General features: G+C 39.0%; 1 protein-coding gene across 1 annotated transcript in view; it reads left to right on the forward strand.

Moving 5' to 3' along the window:
• The window catches only part of LOC110266204, a 14444-nt gene extending 5911 nt beyond the window's left edge, over window positions 1-8533 (forward strand). The window contains exons 2-3 of the mRNA XM_021110340.1: window positions 7879-8095; window positions 8365-8533. Of these exons, the coding sequence (XP_020965999.1) occupies window positions 7879-8095; window positions 8365-8485 (338 nt within the window). The 3' untranslated portion in view covers window positions 8486-8533. The remainder of the gene's footprint in view (window positions 1-7878; window positions 8096-8364) is intronic.

Raw genomic sequence — 22650 nt, forward strand, 5'->3', positions numbered from 1 at the left:
TCTTCTCTTCTTGACTGAAACACACCTCCCCCCTCTTCTCCATCTTTTCTTCTTCTTCTTCTTCTTCATCTTTTCTTTCTTCTCTTGCTCGAGGGCGAGCAAAATTCTAAGTTTGGTATGGTAAAAGCATAAGATTTTTGTTTTTCCATTACCATTGATGGCACCTAAGACCGGAGAATCCTCTAGAAAAGGGAAAGGGAAGACAAAAGCTTCCACCTCCGAGTTATGGGAGATGGAAAGGTTCATCTCCAAAGCCCATCAAGACCACTTCTATGATGTTGTGGCCAAGAAGAAGGTGATCCCTGAGGTCCCTTTCAAACTCAAAATAAATGAGGTATCCGGAGATCCGACATGAAATTCAAAGAAGAGGTTGGGAAGTTCTAACAAACCCCATCCAACAAGTCGGCATCCTAATGGTTCAAGAGTTTTATGCTAATGCATGGATCACTAGGAACCATGATCAAAGTAAGAACCCGAACCCAAAGAATTATCTCACCATGGTTCGGGGAAAATACTTAGATTTTAGTCCGGAAAATGTGAGGTTGGCGTTCAACTTGCCAAACATGGAGGAGAACGCACGCCCCTACACAAGGAGAGTCAACTTTGACCAAAGTTTGGACCAAGTCCTCATGGACATATGTGTAGAAAGAGCTCAATGGAAGATTGACTCAAAAGGCAAACCGGTTCAACTAAGAAGACTGGACCTTAAGCCTGTAGCTAGAGGATGGTTGGAGTTCATTCAATGCTCAATCATTCCCACTAGCAACTGGTCTGAAGTCACTATAGACCGGGCCATCATGATCCATAGCATCATGATTGGAGAAGAGGTGGAAGTTCATGAGATTATACCTCAAGAACTCTACAAGGTGGCTGACAAGTCCTCCACTATGGCAAGGTTAGCCTTTCCTCACCTCATTTGCCACCTATGCAATTCGGCTGGGATTGACATAGAGGGAGATATCCTCATTAAAGAGGACAAGCCCATCACTAAGAAAAAGATGGAGCAAGAAAGAGAGCCCATTCATGGAGCTCAAGAGGCGCATGAAACTCATCACCATGAGATCCCGGAGATGCCTCAAATGCATTTTCCTCCATAAAACTATTGGGAGCAAATCAACACCTCCCTAGGAGAACTAAGCTCCAACTTGGGACAATTAAGGGTGGAACATCAAGAGCACTCCATCATCCTTCATGAAATTAGAGAAGATCAAAAAGCAATGAGGGAGGAGCAACAAAGACAAGGAAGAGACATAGAAGAGCTCAAGGACATCATTAGTTCCTCAAGAAGGAAACGCCACCATCACTAAGGTGGATTCATTCCTTGTTCTTAATTCTTCTGTTTTTCATTTTCTATGTTATGTGCTTATCCATGTTTGTGTCTTCATTACATGATCATTAGTATTTAGTAACTTTGCCTTAAAGTTATGAATGTCCTATGAATCCATCACCTCTCTTAAATAAAAACTGTTTTAATGCAAAAGAACAAGAAGTACATGAGTTTCGAATTTATCCTTGAACTTAGTTTAATTATATTGATGTGGTGACAACGCTTCTTGTTTTCTGAATGAGCTATAAGTCCCGCTCATATGATTGAAGCTATGTTTCATTGATAGTTTGAAATTTGTAGTATATTCTCTTCTTTCTATCCTATTTGATTTTCAGTTGCTTGGAGATAAGCAACAATTTAAGTTTGGTGTTGTGATGAGCGGATAATTTGTACGCTTTTTGGCATTGTTTTTAGTATGTTTTTAGTAGGATCTAGTTACTTTGAAGGATGTTTTCATTAGTTTTTATATTAAATTCACATTTTTGGACTTTACTATGAGTTTGTGTGTTTTTCTGTGAGTTCAGGTATTTTCTGGTTGAAATTGAGGGACTTGAGCAAAAATCAGATTCAGAGGTTGAAGAAGGACTGCTGATGCTGTTGGATTCTGACCTCTCTGCACTCAAAGTGGAGTTTCTGGAGCTACCGAACTCAAAATGGCGCGCTTCCAATTGCGTTGGAAAGTAGACATCCAGGGCTTTCCCGCAATGTATAATAGTCCATACTTTGGCCGAGTTTAGATGACGTAAAAGGGCGTTGAACGCTAGTTCTACGCTGCTGTCTGGAATTAAACGCCAGAAACAAGTCACAAACCAGAGTTGAACGCCAGAAATACGTTACAACCTGGCGTTCAACTCCAAAAAGAGCCTCTGCACGTGTAACATTCAAGCTCAGCCCAAGCACACACCAAGTGGGCCCCGAATGTGGATTTATGCATCTATTACTTACTTCTGTAAACCCTAGTATTATAAATAGGACTTTTTACTATTGTATTAGACATCTTTGGAATCTTTGAACATCTTTTGATCTGTTGATCACGTTTGGGGGCTGGCCATTCGGCCATGCCTGGACCTTCTTCACTTATGTATTTTCAACGGTAGAGTTTCTACACTCCATAGATTAAGGTGTGGAGCTCTGCTGTTCCTCAAAGATTAATGCAAAGTACTACTGTTTTTCTATTCAATTCAACTTGTTCCGCTTCTAAGATATTCATTCGCACTTCAACCTGAATGTGATGAACATGACAATCATCATCATTCCCTATGAACGCGTGCCTGACAACCACTTCCGTTCTACCTTAGATTGAATGAGTATCTGTTAGATCTCTTAATCAGAATCTTCGTGGTGTAAGCTAGAATGATGGCGGCATTCAAGAGAATCCATAAAGCCAGCCATAGAAAGGAGTAAGACTGATTGGATGAAGACAGCAGGAAAGCGGAGGTTCAGAGAAACGATTGCATCTCCATACGCTTATCTGAAATTCTCACCAATGATTTACATAAGTATTTCTATCCTTCTTTTATTACTACATTTCGAAAACTACATAACTATTTTATATCCGCCTGACTGAGATTTACAAGGTGACCATAGCTTGCTACATACCAACAATCTCCGTGAGATTCGACCCTTACTCACGTAAGGTATTACTTGGACGACCCAGTGCACTTGCTGGTTAGCACTTCCGTTCTACCTTAGATTGAATGAGTATCTCTTAGATCTCTTAATCGGAATCTTCGTGGTGTAAGCTAGAATGATGGCGGCATTCAAGAGAATCCGGAAAGTCTAAACCTTGTCTGTGGTATTCCGAGTAGGATTCAATGATTGAATGACTGTGACGAGCTTCAAACTCGCGATTGCTGGGCGTAGTGACAGACGCAAAAGGAGGGTGAATCCTATTCCAGCATGATCGGGAACCTCAGATGATTAGCCGTGCTGTGACAGGGCATCTTGGACCATTTTCACAAGAGGAGGGGATGTAGCCACTAACAACGGTGATGCCCTTGCATAAAGCCAGCCATAGAAATTCTCACCATACGCTTATCTGAAATTCTCACCAATGATTTACATAAGTATTTCTATCCTTCTTTTATTACTACATTTCGAAAACTACATAACTATTTTATATCCGCGTGACTGAGATTTACAAGGTGACTGGTGCACGAAATTGTGATTACACTTTGATTATCTAAAATTCATTGCTCTTTCTTTCCTTGGCAATGGCGTCAAAAACATGATGCCAATACCATGGTTCACAACTTCGCACAACTAACCAGCAAGTGCACTGGGTCGTCCAAGTAATACCTTACGTGAGTAAGGGTCGAATCCCACGGAGATTGTTGGTATGAAGCAAGCTATGGTCACTTTGTAAATCTCAGTCAGGCAGATATATAATAGTAATGGGGTTTTCGAAAATAGTACTAAAATAAGGATAGAAGTACTTATGTAATTCGTTGGTTAGAATTTCAGATAAGCGTGTAGAGATGCTTTCTTTCCTCTGAACCTTTGCTTTCCTGCTATCTTCATCCAATCAATCTTACTCCTTTCTATGGCTAGCTTTATGTAAGGATGTCACCGGTGCCAATGGATACTTTCGATCTCTCTCGGGAAAATGATCCAAATGCTCTGTCACAGCACGGCTAATCGTCTGGAGGCATCACCTTTGTCGTTGGTTGCATCCTATTCCTCCTTGTGAAAATGGTCCGATGCGCTGTCACTGCACGGCTAATCATATGGAGGTTCTCGATCATACTGGAATAGGATTTACTCTAATTCAGTCTAATGTAGAACGGAAGTGGTTGTCAGGCACGCGTTCATAGGGAATGATGATGATTGTCACGTTCATCACATTCAGGTTGAAGTACAAATGAATATCTTAGAAGCGGAATAAGTTGAATTGAATAGAAAACAGTAGTACTTTGCATTAATCCTTGAGGAACAGCAGAGCTCCACACCTTAATCTATGGAGTGCAGAAAATCTACCGTTGAAAATACATAAGTGATAATGGAGTTCATTGGTCTCGGCCCCAGAGGGGAACCGGAGTAACCAAGACTTCGAATACAATGATAAAAAGTTCTATTTATAATAAACTAGTCACTAGGGTTTACAAAAGTAAGTAATTGATGCATAAATCCACTTCCGGGGCCCACTTGGTGTGTGCTTGGGCTGAGCTTGAAGTCTACACGTGGAGAGGTCATTCTTGGAGTTGAACGCCAACTTTTGTGCCAGTTTGGGCGTTGAACTCCACTTTGCAACTTGTTTCTGGCGCTGGACGCCAGAATTGGGCAGAGAGCTGGCGTTGAACGCCAGTTTGCATCGTCTAAACTTGGGCAAAGTATGGACTATTATATATTGCTGGAAAGCCCGGGATGTCTAATTTCCAATGCGATTAGAAGCGTGCCATTTTGAGTTCTGTAGCTCCAGAAAATCTATTTTGAGTGCAGAGAGGTCAGAATCTAACAGCATCAGCAGTCCTTCTTCAACCTCTGAATCTGATTTTTTGCTCAAGTCCCTCAATTTCAGCCAGAAAATACATGAAATCACAGAAAAACACAAAAACTCATAGTAGCCAATTCTGAGCCAACGCTGAGCCCCAGGGACAACGCTAGTCACGCGTGCGCGCACCTGGCCCGTAAACGTCCATGCCCTTAATCGCACAAAGCGCGCGTACGTGCACTAGTCGCGTATGCACCAATGGTGCCATTTGCACTCTTGGTTCATTTTCCAGAGAGTTGTGCTAATTTTGGGCTAACACTATGCCTTACGCCTGACTCGACTCAAGCGTGCGCGCACCTGGCACGTGCGTCCCTTGGACGATATGCACATCGACGAGTAAGAGCACCGTGCGCGTCCGCGTCACCCGAGTCAGTGCAATTCCTAGTACTTTTTCCCGAGAGTTGAGCCAAAGTTGTGCCCACGTTGTGCTGGGGGCACAACTAGGACGCATGCGAAAGCGCACCTGACGATTGCGCACACACTTACATATCACCCACTTCGCGTGTTGGTGCACGATGTTTTTAATCTCAACTGCGCCAACAACTTGGTACGCACGATCGTAATCTCAACTCTTTTTCAGAACTCCACACAACTAACTATCAAGTGCACTGCGTCGTCCAAGTAATAAACCTTACGTGAGTAAGGGTCGATCCCACGGAGATTGTTGGCTTGAAGCAAGCTATGGTCATCATTGTAAATCTCAGTCAGGCAGATTCAAATGGTTATGAAGTTTTGATAATTAAAATATAAATTAAATATAAAATAAGATAAAGATACTTATGTAATTCATTGGTGGGAATTTCAAATACGCGTCTGGAGATGCTTTGTTGCTTCAGAATCTCTGCTTTCCTATTGTCTTCTTCCAACCATGCGTTACTGAAGAGTGTAACTCCCGCGCGATCTAGAGTTTTCACAAATAAGTTCCCATTGTAAGTATAGCTTCTAGACCAACAAGAATTCCTTTATTACAAACATTTGGTTGTCACAAGTAACAAAACCCAAATAAATTTATAACCGAAGTATTCAAACCTAGGGTCGTCTTCTCAAAAGTTGCAGGGCAGTATGATCTATTATTGGTTATGTAGAAAGATATATTTTTGGGTTTTTGAAAATAAGGGGCAAGTAATTTAAATGATAAGAAAAATATATTGATAATAATAAAATCTCTTGGCAAGGTATAAGAAATTGAGATTCTATCCTAGTTATCCTTATCAGGTGTGAAGAGAATTGGATTCTGCTCCCACTTTTGATTAACCCTTGCTAAACAAAGGAAAGTCAAGTGGACAAATTAATTTGATCCTCGAGTCTTAGTCAATTCCTAAGAAAAGACTAGAGTTATTGGAATTCAAATTAACCAGCAAAGAATTCCAATTTTCAATCAACAGCTGAGTTTGATAACTCAAGTGTTGCTATTTATTTAACCAAAGCCAAAAGGAGAAAATAAATCTAATTCGAATTAAAAGCATTCATAAATAGAATAAAGCAAAATCAAATTTGAAAATACCTCGAATAATATTAAATATAATATTCAAATCTTAACATGGAAAAGTTCACAAGCCAATTTAGGAACATTAACAATTAAAAGCATTGGAATAAATAAAAGTAGAAAGTAAATTAAAGGAATATTGAACCTGTGATTGTAGAAGAAATCCTTAAAATAAGAGAAATCCTAATCCTAAATCCTAATAGAGAGGAGAGAACCTCTCTCTCTCTGTATCTCCCTTGATTCCTCCATTCTTTGGCTTATATTCTGTGTTTCTGGCTTGGATTTGGGCTAAAAAAGGGTCCAGAAATCGCTGGGGGTATTTTCTGCAGATTCTTGTACGTAGCGTCTGTCACGCGTTCACGTGGGTCACGCGTTCGCGTCATCTGGGAGTTTTCCTTGTCACGCGTACGCGTTGGCCACGCGTACGCATCAATTGCGTTCTGCACAAGGCGCGCGTCCGCGTCATCTATGCGTTTGCATCACTACATTTTTCGCGCTAGGCGCATTCGCATCGTCTATGCGTTCGCATCGCTGCCCTTTTCTTCAAAACTCCATTTTGTGTTTTCCTTCCATTTTTGTATGTTTCCTTTTTGTCCTTCAAGCTATTCCTGCCCTATGAGATCTGAAAATACTTAACACACAAATCACGGCATCGAATGATAGTAAAGGGTAATTAAAAATTAATATTTTTAAAGCATAGGAAACATGTTTTTCACATATATCATAAAATAAGGAAGGAAAAGTAAAACCATGCAATTTACATGAATAAGTGGGTGAAGAATTGAATAAATCACTTAAATTGAGCTCAAAATACATCATAAAATATGGGTTTATCAACCTCCCCACACTTAAACAATAGCATGTCCTCATGCTAAATCCAAGAGAAAGGGTAAAGTTAGAATGGTGGAATCTCATGCAATGCAATACATTCTAAATGCAAACTACCTATATGAATCATGCAATTTTTTAATTATAACCCACCTATATATGTAGAGCTTACATGTGGTTAATTTGTTTCATATTTTCAAGGAATCATATATGCATAGCCAAACCTAGATCATGTTGAAGGACTTTCACAATTGAGTTGGGTAAAGATATTTCACAAACTTGCAAGACAATTTAACAATTAAGCAGAGATATATGGTGATGAGCTATTGAACCCTCATTGGATTTGTATTTACTCTCTAGTCGCTCAGTGTTTGGGGTTAATCACTCTATTCTTTTCTATTCATGCTTTCTAAAACTTTGTTCTTCATCTAACCAATCAACAAATATTGAATACAGACATACAAAAATCATGAGGTCTTTCTCAAGGTTGTAATGGGGCTATATAAGGCTAAGTGAGCTAACAAAGTGAATCCTTGATTAATATTAGGGATAAGTATGATTTTGATCCCTAAAGTAGAGGCTGAAAATTTATTTCGTCCTCCAACTTTTTTTAGCTCTAAAATGGTCCCCAAAGTTTCAGTTTGTTTTAAAATCGTCCTTTTTACCAATTTCATTTTTTTTTATTACCAAACTACCCTTTATTAAAAAATTATAAAATAAAATAAATATAAAATAAATTAAAAAAAGAAAAGGATAGCTCTTCGCTGCCGCCGCCGCTCTGCTCCTCGGGGAAAGGGGGAAGGGAACGCGAAGGGAGAAGAGGGGGGGGGTTTCGGGACGGGAAGAAGAGGGGGAAGGGGAAGGGTCCTCGCCGCCGCCACCGGTTTTCACCGACGCCGCCGCTCTTCGCTGCCGCCGCCACCGCTGCTCCTCGCCGGTTTCTAGTTTCTTGTGGTTTCTTCTGGTTCTGCTGCTTCTGCATGCTTATGATTATCAATCTGGTTTCTGTGTTGTTGTTGTTCTTTTGATTCCATTATGATTATCATTTTTCTGAATTTGGGTTCTGAGTTTTGACGATGATCATGATTTTGAGTTCTGAGTTTTGATTCCATTATTATTGTTCTTCTATTGTTGTTTGTTTGAGTTCAGATTATGATTTTCTGAGTTTTGACGATGATGATTTTTCTGAGTTCTGAGTTCATTGGTGTTGCTTCTGCTTCTGTTTTGCTTCAGCTTCTGGGTTCAGCTTCAGCTTCTGGGTTCAGCTTTGGCTTCTGGGTTCAGCTTTGCTTGCTGCTGTTCTTCCGCTTCTGCTTGCTGTTCTTCTGATTTTCAATTTTGTTTATGGTTCTGATGATAATGATAATGACCATGATGATAATGGTGGTGGTGGTGGGTTCTTCTGATTTTCAATTTTGTCATTGTTGTTGTTGTTATCCATTGTTGGCTGTTTTTTTTTTTTTTCTGGGTTTGTGCATCTGGTTCTGCTTCCGTTAATGTTGAAGAAGAAGAGGGGTGTTGAGGAAGAAGATGGGAGGGGAGGGGGAGAGGTGGGTATTTTCGTCTGAAGGACAATTTTAAAGCAACCTGAAACCTTGGGGACCATTTTAGAGCGAAAAAAAGTTGGGGGACGAAATAAATTTTCAGCCTCTACCTTGGGGATCAAAATCATACTTATCCCTTAATATTAAGATCTCACCTAACATATACTTTATATAACATAAAATGCTTTACCTAGCTACCCAAATTTTTTCACTTTTTTATCACATACTCATATGCTAACTTTACTTTGATTTTCACCTTATGTGCATTGATTTCTTTACTAAGCTTATTATTGGGCAAATTTTGTCCCCTTATTTACTTATTTAACTAAAAGGATTTTTTTTAACTTGACATTTTCAATGCACATGGTGTTTTGGTTTAATTTGATTTCACATGAGCATGCTCCCAAAATTGTTATTATCTTATTGAATTAATCCTTTCCTATCAACCCATGTTTCCATGTTTCCTCACACTTAGTGGATACACAATCTCTATCTTAAGCTAACAAAGGATTCATGGGATTTTTTTTTGTTTTTCTGCTTAAGGCTAGTAATGTGGTTATAGAACAAGAGGGGATTAAAAGCTCAAAGGGGCTAACAAGGGCGATGTAAAAGGTAAGCTTATTTGGGATAAGTGAGGAAAAATTTAAATGATGGCCTCAATCATCTCTTGGTATGTATCTATATTCTATATTGGACAAATAGATTAAAACAAAGTGAAGATCACTAGAATAAAAAAGAAGGGCGAACACACAAGAATGAAATAATTATGGTTAAATAATGTAACCATACAAATAAGCTCAAAAACTCACAGGCTGTGTATTCTTTGGCTCAAAAACCATATATCAGTTATGTATGTCATGCAAGTAGAAATCAAAGGTTCCTATTATTCTCAATGTGAATCTTAGGGTGGCTCTTAAAATCTTAGTGTTCTTCCTTGAAAAATATTGTGTAAATTTACCAATCATTTATTGCTATATATATACAGTGTGTGGATTATTGTGATTCTGTTATACTAAAGTCTTTAGTTTACTCTTTTTATTTCTAATTAATCCAAGTTATCGTATGCTAAAAGGGTAAACTAACTAATTAATCTATATATTCTATATCACAACTTAATAAGCTAAAATTGCAACTAGACTAAACTAAGTATCTAGGATATATATAAACTAAAGTGTAAAATGTAGAAATACTGTAAAAATACAGCAAAATGTGCAAGTACTGAAAGATAAATAAGATAAGGTAAAATAAAAATAAAAATAAAAATACAGAAAAATAAGCAAAATAGGATAAAGAGAGTCTGAAAAGTGGTTCACCAAAATAAAGTACGCTAGAGATGGCGACCTCCCCACACTAAAATAATAGCATCATCCTCGATGCTCACTCAAGCTGGGTGTGAGAAGTGTCATCTCCGGAAGGATGGGCTGCTGGTGTCTCTGTGGTAGGCTGAGGGTCTGCAGTCTGGATAAGTCTCTGGTGCAGAAAATTGTGATCATCAATGGCGCCAACAGCTTGGTACGCACAATTGTAATCTCAACTCTTTGTCACAACTCCGCACTAACCAGCAAGTGCACTAGGTCGTCCAAGTAATAACCTTACGTGAGTAAGGTTCGATCCCACGGAGATTGTCGGCTTGAAGCAAGCTATGGTCATCTTGTAAATCTCAGTCAGGCAGATTCAAATGGTTATGGAGAATTGATAATTAAAATATGAATAAAACATAAAATAAAGATAGAGATACTTATGTAATTCATTGGTAGGAATTTCAGATAAGCGTATGAAGATGCTTTGTTCCATCTGAACTTTTGCTTTCCTATTGCCTTCTTCCAATCATTCATACTCCTTTCCATGGCAAGCTTATGTTGGGTTTCACCGTTGTCAATGGCTACCTCCCGTCCTCTTAGTGAAAATGGTCCAAATGCGCTGTCACCGCATGGCTAATTAGCTGTTGTTCTCGATCATGTTGGAATAGGATCCATTGATCCTTTTACGTCTATCACTACGCCCAACACTCGCGAGTTTGAAGCTCGTCACAGTCATCCCTTCCCAGACCCTACTCAGAATACCACAGACAAGGTTTAGACTTTCCAGATCTCAGGAATGGCCGCCAATAATTCTAGCCTATACCACGAAGGTTTTAATCTGAGATTAGAAACCCAAGAGATACACATTCAAGCTTGTTTGCATATAGAACGGAAGTGGTTGTCAGGCACGCGTTCATAGGTGAGAATGGTGATGAGTGTCACATAATCATCACATTCATCATGTTCTTGAGTGCAAATGAATATCTTAAAGAAGAAATAGGCTTGAGTTGAATAGAAAAACAATAGTACTTTGCATTAATTCATGAAGAATAGCAGAGCTCCACACCTTAATCTATGGTGTATAGAAACTCCACCGTTGAAAATACATAAGTAAAAAAAGGTCTAGGCATGGCCGAATGGCCAGCCTCAAACGTGAACATATAAGTTCCAAAGATGAAAAGTGTGTCAAATACAATAGCCAAAGGTCCTATTTGTAGAAATCTAGTAACCTAGGGTTTACAGAAATGAGTAAATGATGCAGAATCCACTTTCGGTCCCACTTGGTGTGTGCTTGGGTTGAGCATTGAAGGTTTCATGTGTAGAGGCTTTTCTTGGAGTTAAACGGCAGCTTTTGTGCCAGTTTGGGCGTTTAACTCCAGCTTTTATGCCAGTTCTGGCGTTTTGGCACCAGAATTTCTATACTGACTTAGAACGCCGGTTTGGGCGATCAAATCTCGAGCAAAGTATAAACTATTATATATTGATGGAAAGCCCAGGATGTCTACTTTCCAACAAAATTGAGAGCGCGCCAATTGGGCTTCTGTAGCTCCAGAAAATCCACTTCGACTGCAGGGAGGTCAGAATCCAACAGCATCTGCAGTCCTTTTTCAGCCTCTGAATCAGATTTTTGCTCAGGTCCCTCAATTTCAGCCAGAAAATACCTAAAATCATAGAAAAATACACAAACACATAGTAAAGTTCAAAAAAGGTGATTTTTATTTAAAAACTAATAAAATCATAATAAAAACTAACTAAAATATACTAAAAACATACTAAAAATAATGCCAAAAAGTGTATAAATTATCCGCTCATCAGTGTCGGAGGGTCTGACTGCTGCAGTGGGGGCTCTAACTGTAGAGGAATCTCGGGGTCAGCTGGCTGTATCTGATGTGGCTCCTCATGGTGTGGCACAGCCTGCTCCGGTCCTCCTTGCACATCCTGGGCATGTACCTCCTTCGCATGATCATCTGCCTCCGCATCAGATGGCTCAGAAGTGGTGTCAGGCTCGGAGGGGATGTCTCTGCTGGATCGGATCATCAATTTTAGGTTCTCATAGCGTCGCTTGTTGCGACGCTCCATGCGATCCCAACGTGCGAAGAGTCGGTGCACAAGATGATAGATGGCCTCTGAGGCAGGTGGAGGTGCGGTGGATGGAGCTGGTGCAGTAGTGAATGCAGAAGGGGCAGCTGAAGATGTGGCTGCCTCACCCGAGGTAGTGAGAAAAGGAGGTCTGTATCCTAATGCCAGAAACTTCCTGTTGTGAGGAATGATCTTCTTGCAGTCTGCAGCAGTTGGCTTCCCATCAGCAAGCTCCCAAGGCACGTCAGCTTGGCAGCCTAGCTGGGCGATCAGATAAGGGAAAGGGAGAGTGCCTCTGACATGGACCCTGGCCATATAATACCTGATGAAACATGGAAGATACAGGTCCTTACCCTCCATCACACACCAGATGAGGGTGATCATAGCAGCGGGCACTTCTGTCTCATGAGTACTCGGCATCACGTAATTACTCAGGATCTGCTGCCAAAGCCGAGCTTCATCATTCAAATATATCAGCTTGATTCCCTTAGGCATCACTGTATTCTTTCTTATGACCCATGGGGCAGTAGGATCAAGGGCTATTTTCTGCTTGAATGTATCCCAGTCAAATCTCATGTATCTCATATCCTCTTCAGTCTTTTGGTAACCGTCAGGCTGATCTGACTTAGGCTGGAGCCGGAGGATATCCTCAATAGCTTTCTCAGTGACTAAAATCTGTTTCCCTCTGAGGTGCACTGCATCCAGGGAGGTCTTGAAATAGTTACAGTAAAATTCTCTGACCCAGGATGCATTGACCTCTGTAAAGTTCCTTTCCATGAAGAACCAGCCTCTTTGTTTTATCTGGTCGGAAGTGTACTGGGTGAGTTCTTCTGGAATTTTAAGAGTTTTCTCCAGGTAGAGGTTCCTGGCAGTGGCAAACACTAGATACTTTAGCTCACAGTATATGTTTGTGAATTTGACTTGATCTGTGGCAATGAGGAGTTGGTCGGCCTTTTCCTTCGGGGTAAAGTTCTTCTCCCGCCAGGAATCGTCGTGAAGGAGATCTAGGATAGAGGTAGAAGATTCTCCTCTTTTTCGTTTGCCTGTAGTTACCTTGCCTTTTCCTTTGTTTTTAGGATCAGACATCCTGAAAAACAAAAATTCCAAGATATAATTGAAGAATCAAAGCAGGAAAACAAGTAGGCAAGTAGGGTTTTGTCAATGTAAGAATAAAGGCAAAAGAGCAATATAAGCAGGAAATGAGTTAAATATATGTACATTTTGGATTGAATTTGAGTTAAAAGTCTGAGAGTAAAAATCACAATCCAAAATATAATAGAAGTGGAATTCAAGTAAATTTGGAAAAACAGTAATCATGCCTTGGGTTAAAAAGTTAAAGTAGTTAGGTAAAAACCAAAAAGAGAAGTTAGAAAGCTAAACTGGTTAGGAGTTAAAAAAGGAAGTTAAAGTGAGTGGCATGAGAATGGTTTTCCTAGTTACCAAGAAATTCACAAACTTGAGGAACAAACAACTCATATTCAAGCAAGAATTGCAGTTTATTGATGATAATTCCTATAGATAAAGTAAGTGTAGTAAGGAAAATGAAATCATCAATAAGCAATTTAGTACTCAGGGAACAAAAAGGAATAAGAATGCTAGCCCGTGCATTCATGAATTGGTTTGGTTGTAACCATGTAATGCAGAATAATGAGTTTTCAAACTAATACATGAATGGGGATAGATTGAACCATAAATTTGCAGAAAATTTGGGCAGCATTCCGGCTAAAATTGGATGTTCCCGGGTCGTAAACAGCAGAAAAAATCAGTTCATATGAAATTAAATAGTGCTGAATAGCAAGAACATTAAAGAGCAGTTTAACAGCAACATCAAATAAGAACAACAACATTTGAACAGCACAACATTACAGCAATTTCAGAATTGCAAATCAGATAAAAACAGGTAGCAGGAACGGTGCAATTATCAGAACTAAATCCACTAACCACATCCTAGCTACCTAACCACCTAAAATCCACTACAATCATGCATATCTAACTATCTTATTTCGAACAAAAACTGTAAAATATGCAACTAATTGAATAATTGGAAAATGAAATCGGTGTTTGGCAGAACCTGGTGTGTAGAAATAGAAAGTAGGTTCAGAGGGATGGTGGTGGTATAGTGGTGACGCAGCCGCGACGGGTGGCGGCGCGGCGGCGGTCCGAGGTGTAGGCAGGGGCGGTTTAGTGGTTGTGGGTGGATAAGGGTTAAGGGGGGAAAGAGAGAAGGGGGTGAGGGTTGTGTTGTGGTGGCTGGTGGTGGCACGGTGGTTGCAGCTCGGTGATGGGGCGGCGGCAGTGGGGTTTGGTGGTTGTGGAGGGATTGCAGAGGAGGGTGGGGGGTTTTGGTTGACGCGGAATGGTAGGGTTTTGCGTGGGTTGCGGTTAGTGTTTTTTGAATCCACGCGAACGCGTGGAGCATGCGATCGCGTGATTTGGGTGAAAAAGGGGTTGACGCGATCATGTGAATTAGGTAAACGGTAAGAGATGCATACGCGTGGAGCACGCGAACACGTCATTGAAAATTGTGCCAAACGCACAGTTCCAGCATCGTTTTGGCGCAACTCTCTGTTTCCAATGGGGTCCATAAAATCCACGCAACGCGTACACGTCGCTCATGCTTTCGCGTGGGATGTCTGTAGTGCGAGTGACGCGTTCGCGTCAGAGACGCAAACGCATGGGCCGATTTGTGCTAAATGCATACTAGCCGCACGATTCCAGCCCAACTTTCTAGGCGTTGGATCTTTACGCCGATTTCCATTCGACGCCCACGCATGGCCTGCGCGCTCGCATCGGTGATTTTTTTTTATGCAACTATGAAGTATGAAATATGCAGTATGTAATGCTAATGTAGATGCTATGAATAATTCCAGGTTCAATGAAAATAAAATAAAATAAAAATAAACAAAACGAAATAAAATTGAAAAAGGAACGATCATACCATGGTGGGTTGTCTCCCACCTAGCACTTTTAGTTAAAGTCCTTAAGTTGGACATTTGATGAGCTTTCTTCTATCGTGGCTTGTGCTTGAATTTATCCAAAAATCTCCGCCACTGTTTGGAATGCCAATAGCCTCCGGGGTCCCAAACTAGGCATGTAAAGCCTTTGGGTAAATTCAAACAGGTTCTCAGGTTCCCGGGGTGTTGAATGTCAGAATAGATTCCAGGATCCAAACCTTGCTCTTATATCCGCCTTTGTCTTGATTTATATTTTTCCAGCCGAGCGGTTTGGAAGTTACATTCTTACCAAGATGGCCAAACATTCTCCGAGACCCATTTAATCGAACTCGAAACCAATCCTTACACTTCAGATTGAAGCGTGGAACCTTATTTAATCTTGCAAACCAGCCTTGAGCGCAAAGAGCTCTAAGCTGACCATCTGTTTCAAGTAAACCATATTCAAGTGGAAAAGTAAAGATAAAAGCTAAGGATTTTACCCACTTGAATTTAGTATTGGATGGTAATGGCCTTGGGATAGGTGTTTCCAGTGGTTTTGCAAGCTCTACTCCCTTGTGTTCTTCTGTGAATTCCTCTACTTCGTTGCAAATTTCTTCAATTTCAACCACATCTTGATCCAAGTCTTCGATATCTTCCTCATCCCTCAAGTCATAAGTTGGAGGTTGTGAAAAATTTACCTCTGCATCATCTTCGTACTCACTTGGGAAAGATTCTTCTATCTTAAAGAATTCACTTGCGGATGCAAGTTCATTGCTAGGAGAATTTGACTCGTGATCTTCATTATCAAGGAAACTTTCTTGTTGAGGTATTCTGTCCAGTTCTTCATAGGATACCTGCTTCGGGGGCTGTGCACTATCCTCCTCAACATCAACTGCACTTTTCCTAATAGGATTCTCCACAATTCTAGATTCCCATGGAGGTTCAGCGTTTCCTAAGTCTTCAACCAATTCTTCTTCTTCTATAATTTCAGCCTCCTCCACTTGTTCCAGTTCAAAGTCATGCTCCGTGCTGTCCAGTGGGGTTTCTAGTATCTCCTTCATGCTGCGTTCTTCATTAGATTGCCCACATGAAGCCATGGGGGTTCCTTGAGTGTCCGAACGTCGGGGAGGTAGTCTATTTATCGCTTGATTCAATTGGTGAAGTGTGGTGTGAAATTTTTCAAATGTTTCCTTGAGTTGCTCCCTAGATTCTTGGAGTGATGGATATGGACGTGGTGCATAGAAAAGTGGTGGTTCTTGGGAGTAACTGGGTTGGAATTGGGGTGGATAAGGGTTAGGGGCAAATGGAGGTGAATGGTGGTAGTTGGCTTGTGAGTGTGGTGGTTCAAAGCTGTGTTGAGGAGGTGGTTCATAGGCGTATGATGGGGCTTGTCGGTAATTACAAGGGGGTCCACCATAACTATTGTTATGACATGCATTATTGAATGGTCGTCGTCCATGATAGTTTGGAAGGTGTTGTTGCCTAAAGGGTTGATCAGATCCTCGTGGATCCGTCCATCTCTGATTGTTTTGACCTTGATGCATGTTCCTGTTATAACTTCCATTCCTTTCAACATTATTAGAATCAAACTCAAAGTGATAGGGGTGAGAATTCATAGTAAATAATAAAAATTAAAAGCGAAAATAAAAAGAAATAAACAAGCAAAAGAAAATATTTACAGTAACCAATAATAAGGCACACAGTGGCAACTCCCCGGCAACAGCGCCATTTTGAAAGAGCGTAACTCTCGCGCGATCTAGAATTTTTACAAATAAGTTCCCGTTGTAAGTATAGCTTCTAGACCAACAAGAATTCCTTTCTGACAAACGTTTGGTTGTTACAAGCAACAAAACCCAAATAAATTTATAACCAAAGTATTCAAACCTCGGGTCATCATCTCAAGGAGTTGCAGGGCAGTATGATCTATTATTGGTTATGTTGAAAGATATATTTTTGGGTTTTTGAAAATAAGGGGCAAGTAATTTAAATGACAAGGAAAATAGATTAATAATAATAAAATCTCTTGGCAAGGTATAAGAAATTGAGATCCTATCCTAGTTATCCTTATCAGGTGTGAAGAGAATTGTATTCTGCTCCCACTTTTAATTAACCCTTGCTAAACAAAGGAAAGTCAAGTGGATAAATTAATTTGATCCTCGGGTCCTAGTCAATTCATAAGAAAAGACTAGAGTTATTGGAATTCAAATAACCAGCAAAGAATTCCAATTTTCAATCAATAGCTGAGTTTGATAACTCAAGTGTTGCTAATTATTTAACCAAAGCCAAAAGGAGAAAATAAATCTAGTTCAAATTAAAAGAATTCATAAATAGAATAAAGCAAAATCAAATCTGAAAATACCTCGAATAATATTAAACAGAATATTCAAATCTTAACATGGAAAAGTTCATAAGCCAATTTAGGAACATTAACAAGTAAAAGCATTGGAATAAATAAAAGTAGAAAATAAATTAAAGGAATATTGAACCTGTGATTGTAGAAGAAATCCTTAAAATAAGAGAAATCCTAATTCTAAATTCTAAGAGAGAGGAGAGAACCTCTCTCTCTAAAAGCTACATCTAATCCTAAAATTATGTAATTGAATGTTGTTCTCTCTGTATCTCCCTTGATTCCTCCATTCTCTGGCTTATATTCTGTGTTTCTGGCTTGGATTTGGGCCGAAAAAGGGTCCAGAAATTGCTGGGGCATTTTTTGCAGATTCTTGTACGTGGCGTCTATCACGCGTTCGCGTGGGTCACGCGTTCGCGTCATCTTGGAGTTTTCCTTTTCACGCGTACGCATCGGCCACGCGTACGCGTCAATTGCGTTCTGCACAAGGCGCGCGTCCGCATCATCTACGCGTTCGCCTCACTGCATTTTTCACGCTAGGCACGCGTTCGCGTCGTCAATCCGTTCGCGTCGCTGCCCTTTTCTTCAAAACTCCATTTTTATGTTTTCATTCCTTTTTTGTATGTTTCCTTTTTGTCCTTCAAGCTATTCCTACCCTATGAGATCTTAAAATACTTAACACACAAATCACGACATCGAATGATAGTAAAGGGTAATTAAAAATTAATATTTTTAAGGCATAGGAAACATATTTTAAAGCTTGTGAAGAACTCCATCAAAGCTTGAGGAATTTACTTGGTATTGATAGAGCTTATTGGAAGTCCAAGCATTGGTGGAAGTTTCAAGACGAGTTCAAGCACAAGCCACCATAACAAGGAGCTCACCAAATGTCCAACTTAAGGACTATAACTAAAAGTGCTAGGTGGGAGACAACCCACCATAGTATGATCGTTCCGTTTCAGTCTTAGCTTTATTTTTTACTTTACTTTATTTTTATGGTGTTAATGACTCTTCTCATAATCTCTGCATATAACTGCATATAGTTTGCATTTCCTTTAGCATTCTACATTTCTTATTAAAAAAAAAAACACGCACGCGACGTGTCTGCGTCATAGTTGCGTTAGGAAGAAAAGAGAATTGAACAGAAAGTCACGTGAAAGCGTGGCTGGAGGCGTGCCTTAGGCACAAACATGCCCATCCGATCGCGTCAATCACGCCGCCGTGCCATTTTGGAAAAAGCGCCTCCCACGCGTCCGCGTCACCCACGCGAACGCGTGGCCCTGCAAAATCGACGTAAAGAGGTGTATGGCAGAGAGTTATGATGGAGCTGGGTTGGAATGATGCTAGAAGCACAAGCCCTATAACGCGAACGCGTGCCCCACGCGTCCGCGTCGTTTTTAAAATATGGCCATTCACGCGATCTCGTCACCCACGCGAACGCGTCACCCAGATTTTTGGCAAAATGCATTTAATACAGATAGTTGCGCGAACGCGAGGCTGCTCTCGCGCCACTAGCACAAATCAAGTCATGCGAACACGTGCCCCACGCATCCGCGTCACTTGGAAGTATCGCCAATCACGTGAACGCGTGACCCACGCGTCCACATCACTTGACAAAAACCACACACCACGCGACCGCGTGAACCACACGTCCGCGTCGCTTACGTCGCACAACTTATCCAGATCAGTGCCAATTTTGAATTTGCTGAATGACTTGGATCCCTCTAAAGCTAGTCTTTCCATAGGAGTCGACTAAGACTTGAAGATCAAATTAATTAGTCCACTTGACTTTCCTTTATTTAGTATGGGTTAACTAAGTGGGAGCAGTAACAATTCTCATCACACCTGATAAGGATAACTAGGATGGGATTTCCAGTTCTTATTCCTTGCCAAGAGTTTTTCTAATTATTAATTTATTTTTCTTGCCATTTAAATTACTTGTTCCTTATTTTAAAAACCCAAAAACATACCTTTTCCCATAACCAATAATAAATCACGCTTCCCTGCAACTCCTTGAGAGATGACCCGAGGTTTCAATACTTCGGTTATCAATTTTATTGGGTTTGCTTTAGTGAAAACCAAAACTTTTGTACGAAAGGATTCTCTGTTGGTTTAGAAGCTTTACATACAATGCGATTATATTCTTATAAAATTCTTTACCGACAGGAGTCAGTTCGTCAACCTTCTGATCAATTGCTTGTATCTTTCCCAAGATTCATAGAGGGATTCGCCTTCCATCTGTCTGAAGGTCTGGACTTCCACTCTAAGCTTACTCAATTTTTAAGGTGGAAAGAACTTTTCCAAGAAGGCGTTGACCAAATTTTCCCAAGAGTTCAAGCTTTCTTTAGGTTGTGAGTCCAACCATGTCCTAGCTATGTCTCTAACAGCAAAAGGGAAGAGCAAAAGTCTGTAGACCTTAGGATTAACCCCCTGGGTCTTAACAGTGTCACAGATTTGCAAGAATTTAGCTAAAAACTGATGAGGATCTTCCAATAGAAGTGCATGATAATTGCAATTCTGCTGCATTAGAGAAACTAATTGAAGCTTAAGCTCAAAATTATTTGCTCCAATTGCAGGAATTGAGATGCTCCTTCCACATAAGTCAGAAGAGGGTGCAATAAAGTCACCAAGCATCTTCCTTGCATCTCCACCATTGTTATTGGGTTCGGCCATCTCTTCTTCTTTTTCGAAAAATTTTGTCAGGTCCTCTCCAGAGTGTTGTGATTTAGCTTCTCTTAGCTTCCTCTTTAGAGTCCTTTTAGGTTTCGGATCAGCTTCAACAAGAATGTTCTTATCCTTGCTCCTGCTCATATGAAAAAGAAGAGAACATAGAAGACTAGGAATCCTCTATGTCACAGTATAGAGATTTCTTTATATGAGTAGAAGAAGAGAAGAGTAGAAGAATGAGAAGAGAGAAATTCGAACACAGAGAGGGAGAGAGGGTTCGAATTTTTAAGAAGAGAAGTGTTAGTAAATAAATAAATAGAAAGAGATGAGAGAGAGAATTAGAATTTAAATTAAAATAAAAGGAAAATATTTTTGTTTTTATTTAAATTATTGGTTAGTATTCAAAAATTAAAAAGAGAAATAAAATTAAATTTGAAAAAAGATAAGAAATAGTAATTAATTTATTTAGTTTTCAAATTTTAGAGAAAATATATGATTGAAATAGAAAACTTTTAAAATCGAACAAAAACTCAAGTAGTTAATTGAAAAAGATTTGAAAATCAATTTTGAAAAAATAAGAAGTTAGAAAAGATTTTGAAATTAAGTTTTGAAAAAGATATGATTGAAATAGAAAAAGATATGATTGAAAATCATTTTGAAAAAGATTGAATTGGAAATTAAAAAGATTTGATTTTGAAAATTAAAGTTGACTACTTGACTAACAAGAAACTAAAAGATATGATTTTAGAATTTAAAGATTGATCCTTTCTTAATAGGCAAGTAACAACTTAAAAATTTTTGAATCTAAACATTAAATGTTAGCATTAATTTCGAAAAAATGAGATAAAAATAAGAAAAAGATTTTGAAAATCAAATTTTTAGAATTTTCAAAAATATTAAAAAAATAAAAAAGATTTTATTTTTGAAAAGATTTGAAAAAGATAGAATTTTTAATTTAAACTTTGACTTGATTAACAAGAAACAACCAAATTTTAAAATTTTATGACTAGATCAATTCAAATTTTCAAAATTTATGAGTGAAATAAGGGAAATATATTTTTTTTTTATTTTTGAATTTTTACGAGGAGTGAGAAAAACAAAAAAAAATGATACAAAACACAAGAAATTAAGATCAAAACTAATAATGCATGCAAGAACACTTTGAATGTCAAGATGAACACCAAGAATACTTTGAAGATTATGATGAACATCAAGAACATATTTTTGAAAAATTTTTGAGAAAAGAAAACCATGCAAGACACCAAAATTAAAAATTTTTATTCTCTAGACACTAATAATTCAAGAATGCATATGAAAAACAAGAAAAGACACCAAACAAGAAAATGCAAAGATCAAATAATAAAAATCATCAAGAACAACTTGAAGATCATGAAGAACCAAATGATGAATTTTTGAAAATTTAAAGAAAAATAAAAAGGATGCAATTGACACCAAACTTAAAATCTGACACTAGACTCAAACAAGAAACACAAAATTTTTCGTTTTTATGATTTTATTAAATTTTTTTTTGTAATTTTTCAAAAATTAATTGGAAAAAGAAAAATAAGGATTTCAAAAATTTTAATAAGAATTTCAGGAATCATGTAATGTTAGTCTAAAGCTTCAGTCTAAAAAGATTAGATATGGCTAGCCAAGCTTCAGCAGACATTACATGCAACAGCCAAATTGATGGGAATCAACTAGCTCCTGTGATGATGAAAGTATCATCTGAAACTCTAGAATTCATTCTTAAAAATTTTGAAGAACATAGAATAATTTAATCTTTTTTGTTTTATTTTTTCAAAAATAAAAGGCTTAAAAATAAAAATAAAATTACCTACTCTGAGCAACAAGATGAACCGTTAGTTGTCCAAACTCGAACAATCCCCGGCAACGGCACCAAAAACTTGCTGCACGAAGTTTTTGATCTTGATGCCAGGGCATTTTGGCCAGTTTCACTGACCTTTTCTTTACTGTTTTTAGGGTAGTTTCATGCATTTCCTTAGGAAATAAGATAGTTTTGAGTAGATATTCACTTACATATTGATTCAAGTATACATTGTGCACTTTACATGATTTCATGAGGATTTTGCATGAATTTAAGGACAAATTGGATGTTGCATTTCCCATGACTTGGACTAGAACTTTGATGCACTTTATTGCTTGATTTCAGGACAAAGGAAGCAAAGAAAAACCACATTAGTGGCTACGTTAGTTACACTAACGTTAACACTAACGTGGAATGGGAGTAACTTGCAAAGTTAATGAGAAAAGTAATTGCCAATAACGCTCTCGAAGCCATCATTGCCCACGTTAAGAGTCACGTTAACTAAGTTAACGTGAACTCTAACGTGGAAGAAAGGAAATGGAGCCAACGTTAGTGACACTTAACATTATCACTAACATTGGACCAAGCTCAAGAGTGGCCACATTAGTTGCCACATTAACTTAGTTAACGTGGTCTCTAACATTAAGAAGAAAAGGGGAAGCCAACGTTAGTGACATTCAACTTTGCCACTAACGTTGGCCAAGTCACAATAAGCCACGTTAACTTCCACGTTAACCTAGTTAACGTGGAAGCTAACGTGAGGAGACAAAGTGGTCGACAAAGTTAGTGACACCAAACATTGTCACTAACGTTGGAAGGA

This window comes from Arachis ipaensis, chromosome B01, assembly GCF_000816755.2.
Source record: "Arachis ipaensis cultivar K30076 chromosome B01, Araip1.1, whole genome shotgun sequence".
Taxonomy (NCBI): Eukaryota; Viridiplantae; Streptophyta; class Magnoliopsida; order Fabales; family Fabaceae; genus Arachis; species Arachis ipaensis.